A 20,006-nucleotide genomic window follows, 5' to 3' on the forward strand; every position below is an offset into this window, starting at 1 on the left:
GGAGAGCTGACTGTGTCATTGTGTGTAATATGCATCTCATGAATCTCATCATCTCTGATCTGTCTCATCTTTCCTATGTCAGATACTAGTACAATGTTCAGAAAGTAAATGAAGTGTATATAACCCTGTACCCTGATAATCTAACCACATTGTCAGTTCACAGAACTAGAACGATCATGAAGTGTCTGCTTAGAGAGTCCCCGCCCACACCCTGAAATTTTACACTGATCATCACCAAGTAAAAGGAGCTAAAACAGCAATAACACTGAGTAAAATTGTAAAATAAAGGGTTAAAAATGATCTTTATTGTGTTAACATCACTAGGGGATTGAGATTTGAGAATTTTCTCTCATGAGAAAACCCCTTTAACACCTATGCATAATTTTAAAATGCTTTTTTTTTTTTTTTGTGGAAAAACCATGCCAAAATAAGAGCAAATCCTACCACAGGGGCACACACCAGTATGTCAGTGTGCTTGGTTTACAATCCTTCATCCTGGTGGTAGATGCCCTTTAAACTGTGCCAGATTAGTCTCACATTGGCTTATAAATCTGCTGTTGTTTTACATATTGCACCTTCTTTTAGTTCGCTTCTTTTCTGCTAAAAAAAAACATATTTTTTTACATTAACCGTGCACTTTGGCAAACTATAGGCCACACCCTCATTACCTAGGTCACACCCCTTTTATCATCCCGGTTATTAAAACATCCAAAATCTGTATAAAACCTTTGAGAAATGTGGAACAAGCTGTTTTAGACAATTAATTGACAAAAATTAAGACAGAAGTATGAAGCAAACAAAGTAACAAATCTGTCCCAATGCTATTACCGATCCCTACGGCCCGTGTGGCTGCTGTAAAGGAATCTCTGACTGTTGCGGAAACTTCAGGAAGGAAGTGAATAAATTAAACAAAAACAAGAAATATATACTTGTATCTCTTTACCTTCCATTGGTTTAACCCCTTATCTCTGCACCTATTTTCCACCATAAAAACCTAACATAGGTTGTCCCTGGGTTGCATACAAGATAGGTTCCTTGGGTTTGTACTTAAGTTGAATTTGTATGTAAGTCGGAACTGTATATTTTATAATGGAAGTTCTAGACAATTTTTTTTCTTTTGCCCCAGTGACAATTGGAGTTTCAAAATTTTTGGTGTAATTGGACCAAGAATTATCAATAAAGCTTCATTACAGACATCTTACAGCTGATCATTGCAGTCTGGGACTATAATAAAGCATCCAGAGAGCTTCAAAAGAGGTCACAGTGGGCAGAGGGGTCCGTCTGTAACTATGGGTTGTCTGTAAGTCGGGTGTCCTTAAGTAGGGGACCGCCTGTACTGAAATGATTCAGAATGCTGACAACAGTATTTTTAACACTAGCATAGAATAGGCTATTGGAACATGTTACCATGTAAAAATGACATTCCTGGTGACAGGTTCCCTTTAAATTTTGTGCCAAACCACATGATATAAATGTCACATAGATCTACCAGCCCTAATATTACACTATTGATTGTATTAGAAGACTAGACCCCTCCAGAGGTGTTGATGCTCTCATAGTCTATACATGAATTCATGTTCTATTTGTAGCACGCGGATAACATGTCATACCTGCCAGTACTGTACTGCGTGTTTATTTAGGATCCCCCTGTCATACATTCAGTAGCAGATAGGTATGTTATATTTTGACTTGTCCGGTTCCATATAATGAATTTCATTGTAAGGATGAGTGATCCTACCTCATTACTGAGGAATTTCGGAAATTTTTTTGTTCATTTTTCTGTGTGTGTTTTCCATGTTTAGTGTGAGAGAAGCTTGTGTGTTATGTGCATCCGTCGTGTGAGTACATTGATCATCTGTCAGCCTTGGGGCTCTCGCCTTGATTTGCCTCTATTATTGTAGACAATTTGTCATAAAAACTTATGAGGGGCGTAGTATCGGGGGGAGCCGATGCACCTAGGTAATGGTGCCTGAAGGGGCCTCATAGAAGGTCCAGGGAAATGGTCCAATACCTTAGTAGGGTTGGGATGGATGGGATCTGTGAGTATTTCGAGGCACTCTCTCAATACCAGCCCCAGTGGAGTGAGTGATTGTTCATCCAGAATCATTCAGAGTGTAATGAATGAAGTAACGAATGAAGGAATTCTCTGCTAGAGTCTTCTGGATTATCTCTCCACAGCAACTGTATGTCAGTCTGCCCAATCCTTATCTCCCCCAACATCGAAGGAGAGCTGGGAGGCTTCATACCCACAAGATGTTTGGCCAAACTTCTAGTATGTGGATGATGATCACCCGACGTGCATTGGGGTTGTCCTGATACATAACTTTACGGACTATCGGCCCCAGATGGTGTAAAACTTATATACTTAAGTTACCACTGGTCCAGTGCAGTGCTACGACACCCCAACATCTCAGTGGTGATGTTGCCTTAACAGCATTCGCCCACTAAAGCCTGCAGAGGCCTTCTGTATCAGGTTGTAGCGCATGCGCCATTTCAATTAGACTCTACTGAAAAAACCTCTGTATAACAACATTTACCAGGGGGAAATGGGAGGGGTTGCGCTAGTTCAGAGGTAAGGAGTTAAGTATTAATTATTTTATATTTTTACATCACTGAGCACTAGTAGTAAATTATGAACACAGACAACCCCTTTAAGGTTAGCTATCAAATAGAACGCCCAGATTGATTAAAACACTGTCGATTGAATGATCTTATATCCTATACTTATCCATTTCAATATCCTAGCAAAGCAGTGATGTGTTCTGTAAGAAAGAAACAGCTACCATGGGGGTGTCTTATCTCCCCAAAAATAAAGGGATCTGCCAAAATCCAACTACTCTCTCCTTCTAACTTCCAACATCAGCCGTTAATAGAGTTTACAGAGGACTCTGTATGTGGATAGCTGTTGGCCAACCACTCACATGGCTGAAACCAAAGTCTCCTATTTCCGCGGAGCATTCACAAGTTTCTGCTTGAGGCAAACTATTGAAAAGCACCCCCTTAACCTCACCCACAGAGTCATACATTATGGGTGTCCATCCAGTGTTTTCCAACCTTGCTTACATCAGATGTAAAGAGATGCTAGTGAGTGCTGAGGCCTATTCCCAGAGGTGCACACCAAGGTACTGATGCAGCCCCACCTTTCTGAAGTTAGTGTCGTACTGAGACAAGAGGCTCAAGTGGCCTGATGGCAGGTGCACCCAGGGCCGGTGCCAGCACTAGCCATACCCAGGCAAGCTCCTAGGCTGTACATAAGGAATCTATAGGGGTGAGGGGGCTGTAACTAATTAATCCATAGGGAATGAGGGGGGCTTTATATAAAATAACCATGAGGGGTCTATTTTGTATGATAAACTAGGGAATATTTTAGGGAACAGGAGACTGTTTTAGTTTCTGAATTTGTAATGCCACCACATGAGTTCACTGAAAAGGGGCCTACTGAGGCTCTGTCTCCCAGGGGCCTATTAATACATGGAGCCGACCCTGGGTGCACCCATGTTTGTTTCATTTATGGAAGCTGCAGGCAGGAACCACTGCTGACAATAATATGGGAGGGGGTGTAATTTGAATTTCTCTTCTGGTTGGTGGAGGCCTATCTCATGTGACTCACTCTTCACCCTCCCCTCTCAGTAGACATCTATTTAATCTGACACCTCAGTGAGCTTTTGTCTGTCTTGTTGCTAGCAAAACAGAATTCAGCAGAGATTTCAGAGTGGAAAACAGATTGGAGAAAGAAGCACTTTCTCCTGATAAGACATATTACAAAGTTTCTTGTAGTCACACATACTAATTAATCAAGAAAAGTTGTTCTTATATAAATCTCTAAAATCCGAAATTTTTTTTCTAAATCTCATGATTGAGTCAGTCACTTTACAAAAATTTCCAATTATGGTTTTTAGCTTTTTTTTCAATGCTTTTTTTTCCTGAATGCTTTCTGTCAGGCTATACATTGGGGTATCCCCAGCTTTATGGTTGCAGTAACACACTGGATCTGCCTTGTATCTGAATACATCATTTATTTCAGTACAGCACGTTATCTTATATATAATATAAATATCACTGTTATCCCGGATCCCAAGTCATTAGCATATTCAAGCTGTCCAGCTTATTCATGAGTGGGAGGCACAGCCACACCCCCAGTACTTGACTGACAGCCTGTATAATGGTGTGAGGTTGTATAATGATGTGCTTCCTGGTGCTGGCACCCCCTGCAGCCTGTGTGTGTGTATAGGAGAGATACAACAGCTCCAGGCAGCCATGTTATAGCAGAACATGTCAGGTACTTGTGTAGCTGATGTCTGTGTATCACACGTTATAGCAGAACATGTCAGGTACTTGTGTAGCTGATGTCTGTGTATCACACATGTTATAGCAGAACATGTCAGGTACTTGTGTAGCTGATGTCTGTGTCTCTGTGTATTAGGAGGCTGCAGCCTGTCAGCAGATAATGCACAGACACTAGCAATGCTTTACTATACATTACACACAGACATGAGCAGGGGGGAGGAGAGGGGAGGGGTAACAGGGGTGACATCACTGCCTCTGACCATGTGACTAGCCTAATTTACATAATACAGAAAAGATGATTTTGCAATGATTAATGTATGAAATAACTAGATAAAGGCTGGGATGGGATCCTTGTGAGTTGCTCCAACAGGTAGTAGTGACAGGACAAGTGACACAGACCTGATGACAGGTGTCATTTAAAGGGAATGAAGACTGTCTCTCTCTATGCAAATCTATGCTGAGGTCTGTCACTTTGGGGCAAATATTGCCGAAGATAAATCATCATTCGCAGTCATTCTAGATCAGGATATGTTTCCAGGGGCAGAGAGGCCCCACACATGGTGCAATCTTTGAACGGAGACCAATGCAAAATAAAAATATGAAAAAATAAGAAGCAAGAAACTGTACAATAGAGTGAACACATACAGCGACAGAGGTCATTCCTTAACTCCGGGATCTCAGAATCCAAAAGGTCTAAAACCAGATTTACAGTCGGAAGATTTGCAGAGAATATTTTTAAAAATATGTTCACAAGAACAGGGATTTGGTCAGATTTCTGGATTATAGAGCAGAACGATTTAAAGAGAAATTTCAATGGACCAAAGGCTGAGTAGAGAGAACCTTTCTGCTAATTCAGAAGATCTGAGCATTATAGGGCAGCATGGTGGCTGAGTGGGTAGCACTTCTGCCTTGCAGCGCTGGGATCATGGGTTCGAATCCAGGTCAACATCTGCAAAGAGTTTGTATGTTCTCTCTGTGTGTGCGTGGGTTTCCTCCGGGTACTCCGGTTTCCTCCCACACTCCAAAAACATACTGTTAGGTTGTTTAGATTGTGAGCCCCATGGGGACAGGGACCAATTTGTCTTGCTTGTGCAGCGCTACGTAATCTGTGTGCGCTATATAAATAAAGAATTATTATTATTATAGAACCATCTATAATTTTTATAAATGAACAAAGCAACGTTTCTATTTAAGTAATGTAAGAACAGGGCATTCAAATGTCCCTTTCAAGGGCATAACTAAAGGGGTAGCAGTCATACCAGCTGCTATGGGGCCCACAGTGTTGGGGGCCCTGGCATCTATAGTATTGGGTGTGAATATGCTGTATGTGTGTTGTGTATACACTGTATGTTTGTATATGGTATTGCATGTATGTGTGTATATGTGATGTGTGTATGCTGTATGTATGTATATATGGTGTGTATATACTGTTACTGATTGTAACTGACAGGTGTGAGTATATAAATATGTATATTTATTTTTTTAAGGGGAAATGGAGGCCTCATTCAGAAGTCTGCTATGGGGCCCTGGTTACCCCACAGTTTAAATACATTCTCTTTGGGATTTGACTTATTTCCCTTTATTTCTCATTTTATTATAAGACACAGTATACAAAGGGGCACATTTATCATACATATGATGGTGCCCCTGCCCCATCTGGCAGGCAGCGGTGATGTGCAGGGTACTTTTACACCAGGTCAGACTTATTTATTGCATAAGCCTCACTTAGAAATTTGCCTCACCCTTCCCTCCCCAAATGTCTGAATGCTATAACACTAATGTAAACAGAGGATTTTATTCTAATTCCACCAACCTCACCCCTTCACATTGTTTAGTAGGTGTCGCTCCACCGATTCCAACACAGTTGGAATTTTTTCTCTAGCCCAAACCATTCTCGAGAAATCAAGGTCAGTAATTTCCGAATTGTATATGCTAATCTGTCTCTGTACAGTCAGGTGGGAGGTCCTGGAGTGGAAAAAATCTAGACTCTGCCCACTTGACAGTAAAGAGCCAAAAATGATACCACTGATATCTCATTAATGGTGAGGGCTAGAAAAAAAATTCCAACTTTGCAGAATTCAGGGGAGTGATATCAATTTAAGTATGGGAAGAGTTGGAGGTAGTGAAGGGTCCACTTTAAAGGGGTAAAAGGCCCTTAAAGGGATTCACCCATTTATTATTAATCCACTGGAAAGAGGATTCAACCATTAGGACAACCAAGAATCATGAGAATCAGGGTCTAAGAGTTCTCTGTGTGACCACAGCATCATTCAGCTTTATGGGAGAGATGACATTCTGTATTTCATGTGATCCCATAGACACGTACGAAGCAGTGGTCCTTAGCGCTGCACTTACAGAGGGGACTGAGGGACCCCTATTCTTGTGATAAGACACCTATACCCAGTTTAGTGGAAAAGGGATTAGTGTTGTTAATGGGAAACCCCATTTAAAGGGAATGTCCACCCAATATTAATTATTGTCTGCAGGACCGGGGACCTACCTATAGGTCGAGCAAAGGTTGGTGCAGCGTGATGGGGCCCAATGGCCACTGTACCCAATAGGAGGTCACATATAACAAATGTGATCGCGAGCGGCATAGGTAGAGATTCTGCATAGCAGTAGCGGAGTTTACGTTATGGCAGCGCCAGTTATCTTCCATATAGGATACAGCTAAAAAAGACCACATTGGATCTCAGACAACTTCCCCTATGACTGCCGCCACATGATTGTTTGATACACTAGTCATAAGAACCTTTATCTAGTGCAATATTCCAGATCCGCCTAGGTATTCCAATGATTTGTATTACAGTACTTGTTATGTAGTAGTCATGTAAGTATTCTAGCATACAAAATAACACTGTAAAATAAATACATATATGATATAATCAATGGGTTCTGATAAACAGAGGTTCACAATATTATATTATAATATGTTATCCTCATAAAACAGCGCCACTCTTATCCAAAGGTTGTGTCTGGTATTGCAGCTCAACCATATTCAAGTAAATAATGACAAAGGCACCATGTTCATTTCTCGTTCACCCCAGAACCATAGGCCACCTAACGATTAAAGGGATTGTCCATGACAGGACAAAAAAAGTTCTGTATGGTATTTATTTAGAAACAGCGCCACATCTGTTTATGTCAGGTACTGCATTATAGGTATGTGTGACAATGAGCTGCAATACTAGATGTGAACACATGTATCGGGAAGCTGTTACTGGATACAGAGCAGAACATTTTTGCTAATTCTGGGAAACCAAAAGGCGAAATAAAACATTTCTTCCATAATTTTGGGTCTTCTGAGGATGAACAAGGTAAGAGATTAAATATTTTGAAATTTAGGAATCAAATGTCTGCAATATGTGAGATGACTGTATGAAGTGAATCCCTTCATTAATGTCCTGGAGCTCAAGAAAATTCTCCAAACAAATCTGTGTGAGAGTAGTATATGACTGAAGGAGATGCTGAGCTCCAAGATACATCGTCTTCTATTATCTGATTCAGTATTTTTATGTAAAACATGTAAATGCTAGACTCATGGGGAACAACTGGAAGTCCCACAAACTCCCCCCTATTTGTGACCTGTTTCTGCACACTTTTGTATGTATGAGGCCTAAGCATATAAGCCCTGCTTCTCCTGCTCACTCATAGAGAAAGCCTGTGAGTCCTATCAACTCTGCCTACTCATAGAACAAGCCTGTGAGTCCTTTCTACTTTGCCTACTCATAGAGAAAGTCTGTGAGTCCTTTCTACTTTGCCTACTCATAGAGAAAGCCTGTGAGTCCTATCAACTCTGCCTACTCATAGAACAAGCCTGTGAGTCCTTTCTACCCCGCCTACTCATACAGAAAGCCTGTGAGTCCTTTCTACCCTGCCTACTCATAGAGAAAGCCTATGAGTCCTTTCTACTCTTGAAAAAAAGAAAAAAGGAAAAATTTCAGCTCACCAACAATGAAAGCGTTGCCGTATCTGGCCAGTCCCACGGAGTAAAGGAGTCGGGCCGCTCCAAGTGAAACTGAGAAGAAGAGGATGGACACTCCAGCGTGGACAAAATGGAAAAATATCAAAAAATATTTGGAAAAAACATATTAAAACCTAACATTTAATCATACGATTAAAAAGCCAAGTGCACATGGAAGAGAGAAAGCCATTGACGCGTTTCGGAAGTTACTCCTTAGTCATAGTGGCGCCACTATGACTAAGGAGTAACTTCCGAAACGCGTCAATGGCTTTCTCTCTTCCATGTGCACATGGCTTTTTAATCGTATGATTAAATGTTAGGTTTTAATATGTTTTTTCCAAATATTTTTTGATATTTTTCCATTTTGTCCACGCTGGAGTGTCCATCCTCTTCTTCTCCTTTCTACTCTGCCTACTCATAGAGAAAGCCTGTGAGTCCTTTCTACTCTGCCTACTCATAGAGAAAGCTTGTGAGTCCTTTCTACTCTGCCTACTCATAGAGAAAGCCTATGAGTCCTGCCTACTCTGCCTACTCATATAGAAAGCCTGTGAGTCCTGTTTTTCCATCCATTTTTTTTCTCCATCAGCTGTTTGTGTAAAAATACTGAATCATATCAGATATCATATATTCCTGAGCTCACCCTCTATTACGTTCTGCCTCCAAATAGTGATTTTACAGTAACTTACAAACAGTAACTTTCAGCGCAGCATGAACACAGGGGCAAATTCTCCTTAAGGTGAAGTTCTATCATCACACAATAAAATACTTTCCTTCCCCTTTATATCTCTGAATATTTTTACATGTATAAATAGAAATTCATAGAAAAATATAAACAAGCTCTTATGTCACATGTCTCCATAGTTAAAAATTAAAATTCTGTTTTTCCTTCTCAATATAACTTTTAAAAAATATTCCCTTCACAGAAGAGTATTAAGCGGCTCGGGGCACGGTGGCACCTCCATGGCTGTGGCAGTGTACAGGCCCACAGCTACTAGGGTATAACTGCCCCACTGTTCCTATGTGTCTCGGATAATCTCATTAAACAAATGGCATTGTAAGTCTGCTAGGGGGAAGGTCCAGTCCACTGTTCAACCAGATTTCGTGAATAATTTGTTCTCTTCTTTCGATACGTTCCGCGATGTCCGCCGCATCTTCAGTGCAATGGACGAGCCGTGACGTTTTGCATAACTCTCTGAAGTCTTGGGAAAAGTGAGACTTTGTTGAAGCCTCGTCCTCTTCTTCTTCCTCTTCACTGCTGTCCCCATCCGTCTCGTCGCAGTCTATTCTTTGCACGATTTGTCCATTTGCTTTCTGGAATTTGTGCCAGTCCTTCCTCCAAGATATATGGATCACTAAGGCAAATAGGGTGAGGATCAATCCGATGCAAATACTGCATACAAAGAGTAGGGCCGTTCTTTCCGGATGATCTGGAGACACAAAGAGAGCAAGGAATAAGTACAAGGCAATAGCTAGATTGAAACCATATAGAGCTGTGCCTCTATGAAGATGTGTTAGTGACTAAGACTGGTACAATGTAAGAAGGTGCCACCATAGCTAGACTCAAATCACAAAGAACTTTACATTTATAATGATATATACCTGACACAGACCCAAAGTATACCAGAAGGTGCAACCTCATGGATACCTAAACTGTAACCACCATGTGTAACAGCCAAGTCTGTGATCTCTTTCAAAGAGTTCAGAATGATCCCATTACATGTTGGGACATCAAGTTCCGATAAGATGCGTGAGGTCACATAATGGAATTTAGTAGCCAATGCTCTGAAGAGAAGTTTTGCTTTTGCCTGAGGTAAATTTCTAGAGACCTGTTGTATTGGACCCTTTGTTGTCTTTCGCCTGAGGTAAATTTCTAGAGACCTGTTGTATTGGACCCTTTGGGCCACATTTATCACTTGTTTTTTCTGTTGTTTTTGTGCCTTTTCGTTTAGGCGCACCGTTTTTGCGCCATTTTTGCGATTAAACGTCAAATTAGCCGCGCAGCAAAAATAACCACCTTTCCCTCATCTATCGTTCAATTCCAGATGTTTTGCTGCGCCTAATGATATTCATCACGTGCGACTTTTGCATTTAGGCGCAAAAACGGGCGCAAAAACACTCCAGCTCGAAGGTGGCGTTATCTGAGAAGAAAGCACTGAGCCCCTTTGCAGAAGAGCTCATTTCTAGCAGCAAAGCTCAACCAGACACTAGAACATATAATAGATACAATTAGATACATTACAGACACTAGAACATATAATAGATACAATTAGATACATTACAGACAGGAGCTGCAGACTCTATTTACAGTTCATCACCTTCTATTTACAAAACATTCTGCAAAACGCTGAGCTCACAGCAAGAGAGAAGAGAAGTTTGCACAAGTTTGCAGATACTACAAACAAGTGTCCCCCATGTAATTCTGCACAGTGTCTGAGGGGGATATTGTGCAGAATTACAGGGGTGCAGCAGGAGACCAGCACTGGGGGATCCCCTCCAGGAGAAGCCCCTGCTGAGGAGGTCACTGGGTGCAGGGTGTCACACACCTGGGTGCTGCTGTGAGTGTTATCTTCATTCTGGGCTGTGGGAGAAGCAGAGAGGAGCTTGTAGCAGGATCACATGTAACTGCCCGAATCTAACATTGCGCCTAAACTGCGCCTAAACTGTGTTAAAGTAAAGTGATTAATAAGAGGCAGAAAATATACTTATCACAGATGGTTGTAGCTTGTGATAATTCTGGCAAAACAGTGCGCCAGAATTTAGGCGCAACTACTACACTTAGGCGCACAGAAGTGATAAATGTGGCCCTTTGTTGTCTTTCGCCTGAGGTAAATTTCTAGAGACCTGTTGAATTGGACCCTTTTGCTGTCTTTTGCCTGAGGTAAATTTCTAGAAACCTGTTGTTTCGGACCCTTCGTTGTCTTTTGGCTGAGGTAAATTTCCTTTGTTATATCAGCAATGAGACCCAACAAGTATTATTTAGAATGTTGGTTGACCAAAGGCAACCATAATCAGGATCTAAAAGAGTCAGGAGAACGTCAACCAGATCCTTAGTCTATTAATGCAACCTCTAACCTCCGTTGATGAGCCGTTATTGGTTGACATCTCTACTACAAAGAAAATTTAACATGACATGGCAGCCACCAATGGGGTGATGTAGAGTGCTGCTCCATTCTCTATTTCATGGAGTTGGCCTTCACAATGACATTCATTTGGAAGGAATGGATTTTCCCATGAAGCAACTCATGGAATTGCTTGGGGCCCCAGAGATCAGGTGGTTCCATGTAAAGTGTTGGGATGCAGCTCATTGTCCTGAAATGAGATGGTACCCACTTCTTTATCTTGTGCTTTAAAATAACCTACACAGCCAGGACACCAATACATTTTAGTGTGGGAGTAGACATAACTTTACTTGGGACAAGTAAAACAACCCTGCACAATTTCCTCATCCAACGAAATATCCTCACCTCTTATGTAAGAATACGCCGCAATAAGGTCACTGAAGAAGAGTCCATCCCTACTAGGAAGCCGCGACTCTGACAGGTCAGGTTTGCTATCTATGTTAGAAGAAAATAACAAGAAATAAGATAAATTGTAGAAGTTGTAGTATAGACTTTAACACATAAATGACACATAAAGGCAGTGGAGGAAAATCTCACTGGGATCATAGCTTGGTTGTCTGCACTATGTAAGTAGGGGAGGTAATGCAAGCCAACCATGCAATGCTATAGGGCAGTGGTGGCGAACCTATGGCACTGGTGCCAGAGGCGGCACTCGGAGCCCTTTTTGTGGGCACCCAGGCCATCACCCCAGCATGAAGTTCACCATACAGGACTCAAAGAATCTGCCACCAGAATCTTCCTAAAATGATAGGCGAATTTGCCCTCCTCCTTTCAACTGCATTGGTGTCTTTAGGAGGCTGAACGATGAAAGTTGTCAAAGAACAAGGAGAAATAAATTACTGCTTAAATTGCGGGGCACTCAGGCTCTAAAAAGTTTGCCATCACTGCTATAGGGTAAGTCCACTGCATCTTATTCTCGGCTATTTTTTTTTTACTTTGAACTACTTTGAACATAAATACAGTGGAAAAATGGACACAACTTGCATGACACCATGCACAGTATACGAGCATCAAACCTGCAGCAAATTATACAAATCCCACAAGCTAAATCTACAGACAAAAGTTGGGTGACATTTATAAACTTTTCCTCCATGCTTTTCCAGATTCTGTTGGTTGACATTGGAAACAGACTACAGTTTATCTCATTTTGCAGTCAGGCAGGAGTTCCCATAACGCAAAGCTCTCTAGTTGCAAAGGAAGGTGACTTTTCAACAGAAAGCTTCATTGTTTACTTCCTGTGGATAAAAACTGGTCCATGATCATGCGATGCACACAGGCGCACGGCACCTGTGTGACATCACATGACCAGGGGTATAACGAGCCGTGCACCTGTGTGACATCACATCACCAGGGATACAACGAGCCATACACCTGTGTGACATCACATCACCAGGGATATAACAAGCGTGCACCTGTGTGACATCACATGACAAGGGGCTATAATGAGCCATGCAGCTATGTGACATCACATGACCGGGGATATAACATGAGCCGTGCACCTGTGTGACATCCCATGACCAGGGATATAACGAGCCATACACCTGTGTGACACCACATCACCAGGTATATAAAAAGTGTGCACCTGTGTGACATCACATGACAAGGGGCTATAATGAGCCGTGCAGCTGTATGACATCACATGACCATGGATATAACAAGCCGTGCACCTGTGTGACATCACATGACCAGGGGATATAAGGAGCCGCCCACCTGTGTGACATCACATGACCAGGGATATAACAAGCACCTGTGTGACATTACATAACCACAGACCGGTTTTATCCACAGGAAGTAAACATTGAAGCTTCCTATAAAATGACAGCAAGCAGAGATCTAGAAAACCGTGAGGAATTGATACAGAACGTGTAATGGAAAATTGTAGAACTTTTCATTGCACAAACAAATATCAATTATTTGCTGAAATAATTAAGCATGTAGACCGCTGTTCTATTACTAAGATTTTAGGGGGTTGTTAATCCTCAGATTAAATTCCCAATTGGGTGGCAGAGGTCAGCAAAGAATTATGAACCTCCATATTTCTCATAGCCACCACTCAGAGGGTAGAGACTAATCCTGAAAAAACAGCAGTGTCCAACACAGAAGACATAAAAGAGAAGCGATGACGAATCAAGATAGTTACCATATTTACCATCATTCAGCTTCGTAGGGGGCATTACATAAGAGACCTTGGGGTCGACCTCTTTCAGAATGATTTTTGGAACTATAAATGAAAAAAAAAAGATCCTATGTTGTCCGTTACAAATGATTATTATTGTTGGCAAGAGATGCAGTGTTTTTCCACAGTATTTCATGAGTAATGTTGAGTGATTGGTCAGGGTCATTCTGACCCGAAAGAGGATCCTTCAAGATACCCTGACCCCACCAGTCATCACTTTTTAGGAATGATTGCACACATGTTCCGAAGTGTCACAAGGTACAGTACAATTTAAAGGGACATACACCTGTCCTTACCACAAGTATAATTTACAGTAAGATATTTCATGACTCCCGGCAGACAGGGACTTCCGAAATGTTTATCGTGGACCACCATTCTGCATCTCTGTTTCCCGTAACACCTCCGTGCCAGCATATTCAGGGCAGAGTACGAGACACAGTCTGGAAAGCAGAGGAAGACAGGAGCTGTTAGAAGGTCTGATTTTGCAAGTCACAAGTAGTAAAGATACAAGGCCCAATGGACTGACAATGAGTATGAGGATCTCATGACCCCTGTTTGCTCATTAACCTAGGAATCGCTCATTATGAACTGTAAAGAAGGTCAGATCTTAAGGCTTCAACTTTAGTGACTTCATATACCGCTACCAGGTCCCTTTATGTGAGTACCTTGTAAAGGCCACAGCCGTCTAAGTTACAATTAGGCCCATAATTAGTCCTCAGGTTCCTTTCCCAACACTCTTATTCCCTTTGATGTCTGGCAGTCTAAGTGTCATAAATCCTTCCTCCTGCTCTCTGCAAAGAGATTCATGATACAAAAGTCTGCCAGCCAATTCCTTCCATGCTTTTAGGAGATCATTGACCTTTCAGGATCAATATATAGTCAACTAAGGCAAGCTATGAGGCCTCGTAGTTATAGTATTTTCCAAGTACTTGTCTGTATGGAAGAGGATATTTTACTCCACTCCCATCCCTACTATAACAGACAGTGGTGCACCTGCCAGCCATAGCTCAGCCATTTTCACTTTAGTGGTTCTATTGTATGGCATGCAACTTGTTTTTTCAAATCCCTTATAGGGATTTTTATTCTTGTATAAATCTCAGGCAGCTGTCCATACATCCCATACACATATACAGTACTCACCATATGGAGTCCCTCGGTCCAAATTGTTGCTACAAGGGTTCTTTTCATTGGCGAGGCTGCCGTAGACAGCAGAGTAGATGTTGAGTAACTTGGGCTCCTTGCAGTGAAGCTTCAGCTCGTGGTTTTCACAGACAGATGTCGATTTGTATTCAGCTAAAAACAGAAGCATAAACTAAATAAACATTCTGTACAAGAGTGAACATTCTGCATCCGCCATCCTGAGTGCCAGAGAATGGAGGGTGGAAGACTCGAAATAGATCTTTCCTTAGATACAAGAACTCTGGAGCCTCCAGCACTCAACTAGGTTGTAACTAATCCAATAGGATTTTATGCATATGTAAATTTTTTAATGGGGAGTCGCCACCGTGAGACACCTCTGATGAGATTTTTCATGGCCGTCATCCTACCACTTCATCTATTGGAGAAACTCGGGAGGCCCCTACATACAGGGGTCCTCCAGGAGCAACTTCTCAGAATGAACCCGTGACTGCATTAGACACTACTGTATTCATCTCTATATCTAGTGATTGTTATTGAAATGCAACGATAGAGAACTGGATAATATCCCATCTCATGTATGCAGCTCATATGCAGACCTATGTGTGTCTATGATTATTGAGTACACTAGTGTATTACTTTATCCCTTCTATTATTCTTGTTGACCCAAAGACCTAAAGAGCATAGGAAGTTGAAGAAGACTGCAGGATCAGACTACATATAGGTTTAATTGTAGTCTGTAACCATGGAGACCCATACTCTTTGTCAGCAAAGTGGCTGATAATTTTTTCCACCACTAAGAATCTATCATAGATATACAAAGACTTTAAATGACCTAAAGACTATCGTAGCAACAACTAGAGATGGTCTCCTGGACATGAACTAGCAGAGACAGGTGACGGGTTACATTTTCAGGTGGTAAATGGACGTCTGTAATCTCCCTCCTGAATCAGACACAGGGAAACAAGTCGCTGGTCAATTGCCAGAGACGGTTTTGGAAAAAAAGAAAAATCTCTTTCTACTGTTGTAAAATAAGCCTCTTCCTCACTGGCAGAGAGCGCACACTTGTTTAATAGGATTATTCCCTCCATTCAAGCAGAAAACAAAGTCCTTTTCTATGTACTGTAATCAGCACAATAAGTTGGAAAACATCTCGAGTGTAGACATAGCCGTACAGGGGCAGACGCTGGGTAATACTTCATAGGTAGAGATACAGAAATACGCCTTCAGGGGGAAAAGTGAGCTGTAAGGGGCTATAGGGGTCTGAGCGCTGGAAATGAGACTTGTTTACAGAGAATTAACCCAATCAAATCTAGAAATAAGAATTTATGCACATTCAGTGTCGGACTGGCCCCCCAGAGAATCAGAGGATCTCCAGTGGGCCCAGGCTCCAACCCATTTCTGGATACGTCTCTAACCCAATACTTTATCCATCTCTCCCATCAATATGAAGAGCTTGCTTCAGGTTATTGCGGTTTGTGACCATTCAATAATACTCTTTTAAGACCTAGTCAAAGCATTTCTATTGGGCTGACTACCATATGGCTAACCAGATACCCCTCCCTCCATATCCTACCTCCAAAAACTTCCATTTTAGTGCAGCTTTAACTTGATATGGCACATTTGGTGATGAAATGGAGAAGCTACGAAGTGGTATGACAACCACCAGTAAAGCAGGGAGTTTCCTGATCCTACGGTGGAAAACACCATCTGCTTCCATTACAGTTACGTACAAGATAGGTTCTGTAGGTTTGTTCTTAAGTTGAATTTGTATGCAAGTCGGAACTGTATACTTTATAATTATAATCCCAGTCAAAAAAGTTTTTGGTCTCTGTGTCTATAGGATTTGAAAAATGTTGACTCGTCATAAGAAGCAAGATAAAGCTTCATTACAGTCACCTGTGATAACTGTTATAGTTGTTTATTGTAGCCTAAGGCTAAAGTACAGTAAGTTATCAACATCCAGAGGTCCGTTTGTAACTGGGGGTTGTCTGTAAATCGGGTGTAGGGGACCGCCTGTATATAGGTTACATCTACTATATCGGTTCATCTGACTTATGTGGCTGACCCCACGGATCACATGCTGAGGATGGGTCATCAGTATGAAAAACTCATGAGGGCTAAGTACATTAGAATATTTCAGCCTCCCAAATTTTTAACCTGGTAAAACCCGGGATGAAATCACCTAGGGATAGCCACCCTCGGTTGACTAATTTGGGGCAATTACAATTGCATCAAAGTGGATGGGATTTACACCGATTGACATGCTATATGTATGAAATTCTGCAATCTTTGTAACCCATGTGGCCATGACAGGACATATGTGAAGATCCCTAAATTCCCAGTCATCACGGTAGCACAGCGAAGGTTAAAACTTTATTTATATTTTTCAAGAGTCCACTGGGCATTACTATACCAGGGAGGGGTACCGGCCTCCCCTCATAAATCCCTGTCCTCTATTTTTATAAGTCTGGAGTTTCCTAATTTCCACACAGCTTTTAAAATACAGTGGCGCAAGTCCTGGACATCACATATGCACAGTGACCATGATTTTAATGGCTCAAAATGTGGTGATAGAGATTAATCAGAAGTGTCTGAGAGCAAAACTGTTCTAGTTGCTCATGGCGACCAATCAGAACTCAGCTTTTATTTTCCCACAGCAGTTTATAAAATGAAAGCTGAGTTCTGATTGGTATTGCTCCCAGACTCTTTCTATAAATCTCTACCATCTTTGGAGCCATTGAAATCAAGGTCTCTGCGCATGTGCGATACCATGACTTGCGCCGATGTATTTTAATTAGGAAACTACAGACTCAGACTCCAGTTTACATACATAATTTAGTGAGCTCCTAAAACGCATCCACTGCATGACAAGGAGGCAAGTGCAGTGACCATGATGGATTTCAATCGTCAAATAAATCGAGTTTTTTGAGTTACTTATATCATCTTTTCAGCAAATAATATCAAATTATTTCAATTTTTTCAAGAAACAAACACAGAACTTGTATACAAATGTATCATGTGACACAGAAAATATGAAATCATTTTTGGGCTGAAAGATGAAACGGTGACATGTTGCCAAGTAATAACCTGAAAACACAAAAGTAGGATCAGGGACTTCATATAAGGCTCCTGGGACATATTGCTTAATCTGGGACAGGGGCCTCTTACCTACTATTTACATTACTGCTTTCTTTTAGGCCCCCATGAGGAAGCAGATCCCAGGAGTGAAATGTAATATGTCATTTTTTATAAAAATATTCATTATTGTTTTCATGGATCTTTCATAGAACTTGACAAATCCCATTGATGCATAAAGGGGTCTGGTATAATCTAGTCGAAAGGACCTGTATCCGAATCAAATGGGTGAGAATACAGAGCTAATCCCTTTATCACAACACTGAGTCGTGAAAGACCCCATTATGAGTCCATAACAAGGACTATCAGGGTCCGACACATCGGTCTAACACCATCATGTATTATTGTGAATATGGCAAAAGTAATAACACAATATAACAATATAAAACCTACATACTAGGTTTGCACTTGTACGACACCATAAGATACTTAGTTACCCCCGGGCAGGGGTCTACCCCAAAAACACGACTATTCACAAGCAGCTGGCAGGATCTCAGATTCTGGCATTCATCCAGGACTTTCTAAAAGGAAACATAAAAACCTTGTGAATACATATCACCCAACAACAATGTATAGACTGTATATAGAAACAATAAGCTATCACATGGGTAATCACTTCATCTTATCTCGAGCTGTGTGCTACAATATGAATATAACATTAGGCGAGTTACAGGAAGGAAGCCCAATCCCCTGTAGTTTTCCTGTTCTACCTCTTATCTACATACGTCGTCATGTTAAAGTGTTTCTTATCTGAATATGAAAACATGATATATGAAATAATTTCCTTTTCATCAGAAGGGACCCTGTTGGGAAACTAACTAATCCGACACTAATCTACATATTTAATTATTGGAAGTTTCCTGAAGATATTTGTAGAAATTGAAAAGAGTCTCCGCCTTCATTTATTTTTAGAAAATCTGATTAATAGTGTTAAGTGAGTCGATGCACAATGGGTAAGGTTACATTCACAAAGGCTTTTGTAACAATAATAGCCATCAAACTAATTTCAACAACTTTAAGGCGCCATAAACGTGAGTGAAAACTAATATGAACCATACATTTTTTTTTTAAGGAAAATCTGATTAACAGTGCCAGCTTATTTGTAATTGTAACCACAGAGGGACTTTTTTGTATAAATTGAGGCGTTGGGAGAGATTTATCACAAGTGTCTGAGAGCAAAACTCTTCTAATTTTAGAAATTGCTGTGGAAAAATGAAAGCTGGGCTCTGATTGGTTTTCCTGAGCAACTAAAACAGTTTTGAAAGCCATGGAAGCCATGTGACATGGTGACAGAGCTCAAAAGGTCATTAACCCTGAGAATTGCACTACACCTATTTTTTGAGAAATCTGATTAACAATGCAATCGGAGTTAATACACAATGGGGCTTATTTACTAAGGGTCCCAAGGCCGCATTTCCAGCGGGTTTTCCGATGTTTTCGTAGGTATTCACAGGTATTTAGTAGGCAATTGTGTCGCACGCAATCGGATTTAACCCAATCGTGCCGGCTTTCATGCAACACAAATCGGGGCGGGCGGGCCGTCAGACGAACCGACGGATTCGGACAAACCGCGGGATTTAACTTAAAAATGGTGTCACAAGCCCAAGCACTTACATGCACCGGGAAGAAGGTGAACTCTAGCGGACCTGAGCGGGGAAGCAACGCATTCAGCAAATTGGGTGTACAATCTTCTTGAATCGCGGCACAGTGCATTGTCGTCAGAAATGTACTTTTGGGAACTGCTCCGGGCCGGGTAAGTAAATGTGCCCCAATGTATTTATCATAACTGCAAAAATTCTTGTAATAATGGAATCCATAAACCAATGCCTTATACAAAAGTTGTCAGAACCTATTTAATTTCAGGAAAATCTGTTTAACAGTGCCAGTTTTGTTGTTACACAATGGGGCACATTTACTTACCCAGTCCAGTCGCGATCCAGCGGCGGGTTCTCCGACGCTGATCGGGTTCTGCCGGGATTCACTAAGGTCCGTGCGCCGATATTCACCAGGTGTCGCTGCTGCGCCGATGTCCGCCGAAGTTCACCTGCGATCGCGTGCGCCACAATCCCGTGAAATACAGCGCAAACCGGAAATATTCGGGAAAAACCCGACGGATTCGCGGCTGCGGACCCTTAGTAAATGTGCCCCAATGGGTTTGTCATTATCACATCACTGGCTCTTATAA

General features: G+C 41.4%; 1 protein-coding gene across 6 annotated transcripts in view; it reads right to left on the reverse strand.

Annotated features, from left to right (window-relative positions):
- Window positions 1-8,613: 8,613 nt before the first annotated feature.
- Window positions 8,614-20,006, reverse strand: part of EVA1C (eva-1 homolog C) — a 60,028-nt gene continuing 48,635 nt past the window's right edge. For 4 of the 6 annotated variants that reach the window (XM_072138636.1, XM_072138633.1, XM_072138635.1 and 1 more), the window contains 6 exons: window positions 18,219-18,342; window positions 14,687-14,839; window positions 13,843-13,986; window positions 13,511-13,591; window positions 11,716-11,805; window positions 8,614-9,678 (listed from right to left, as the gene is read on the reverse strand). In XM_072138636.1, coding sequence (XP_071994737.1) covers window positions 9,290-9,678; window positions 11,716-11,805; window positions 13,511-13,591; window positions 13,843-13,986; window positions 14,687-14,839; window positions 18,219-18,342 — 981 coding nt within the window. In that variant the 3' untranslated portion in view covers window positions 8,614-9,289. The remainder of the gene's footprint in view (window positions 9,679-11,715; window positions 11,806-13,510; window positions 13,592-13,842; window positions 13,987-14,686; window positions 14,840-18,218; window positions 18,343-20,006) is intronic. The other 2 variants (XM_072138637.1, XM_072138638.1) reach the window with 2 other exon arrangements.

This window comes from Engystomops pustulosus, chromosome 2 (genome assembly GCF_040894005.1).
Source record: "Engystomops pustulosus chromosome 2, aEngPut4.maternal, whole genome shotgun sequence".
Taxonomy (NCBI): domain Eukaryota; kingdom Metazoa; phylum Chordata; class Amphibia; order Anura; family Leptodactylidae; genus Engystomops; species Engystomops pustulosus.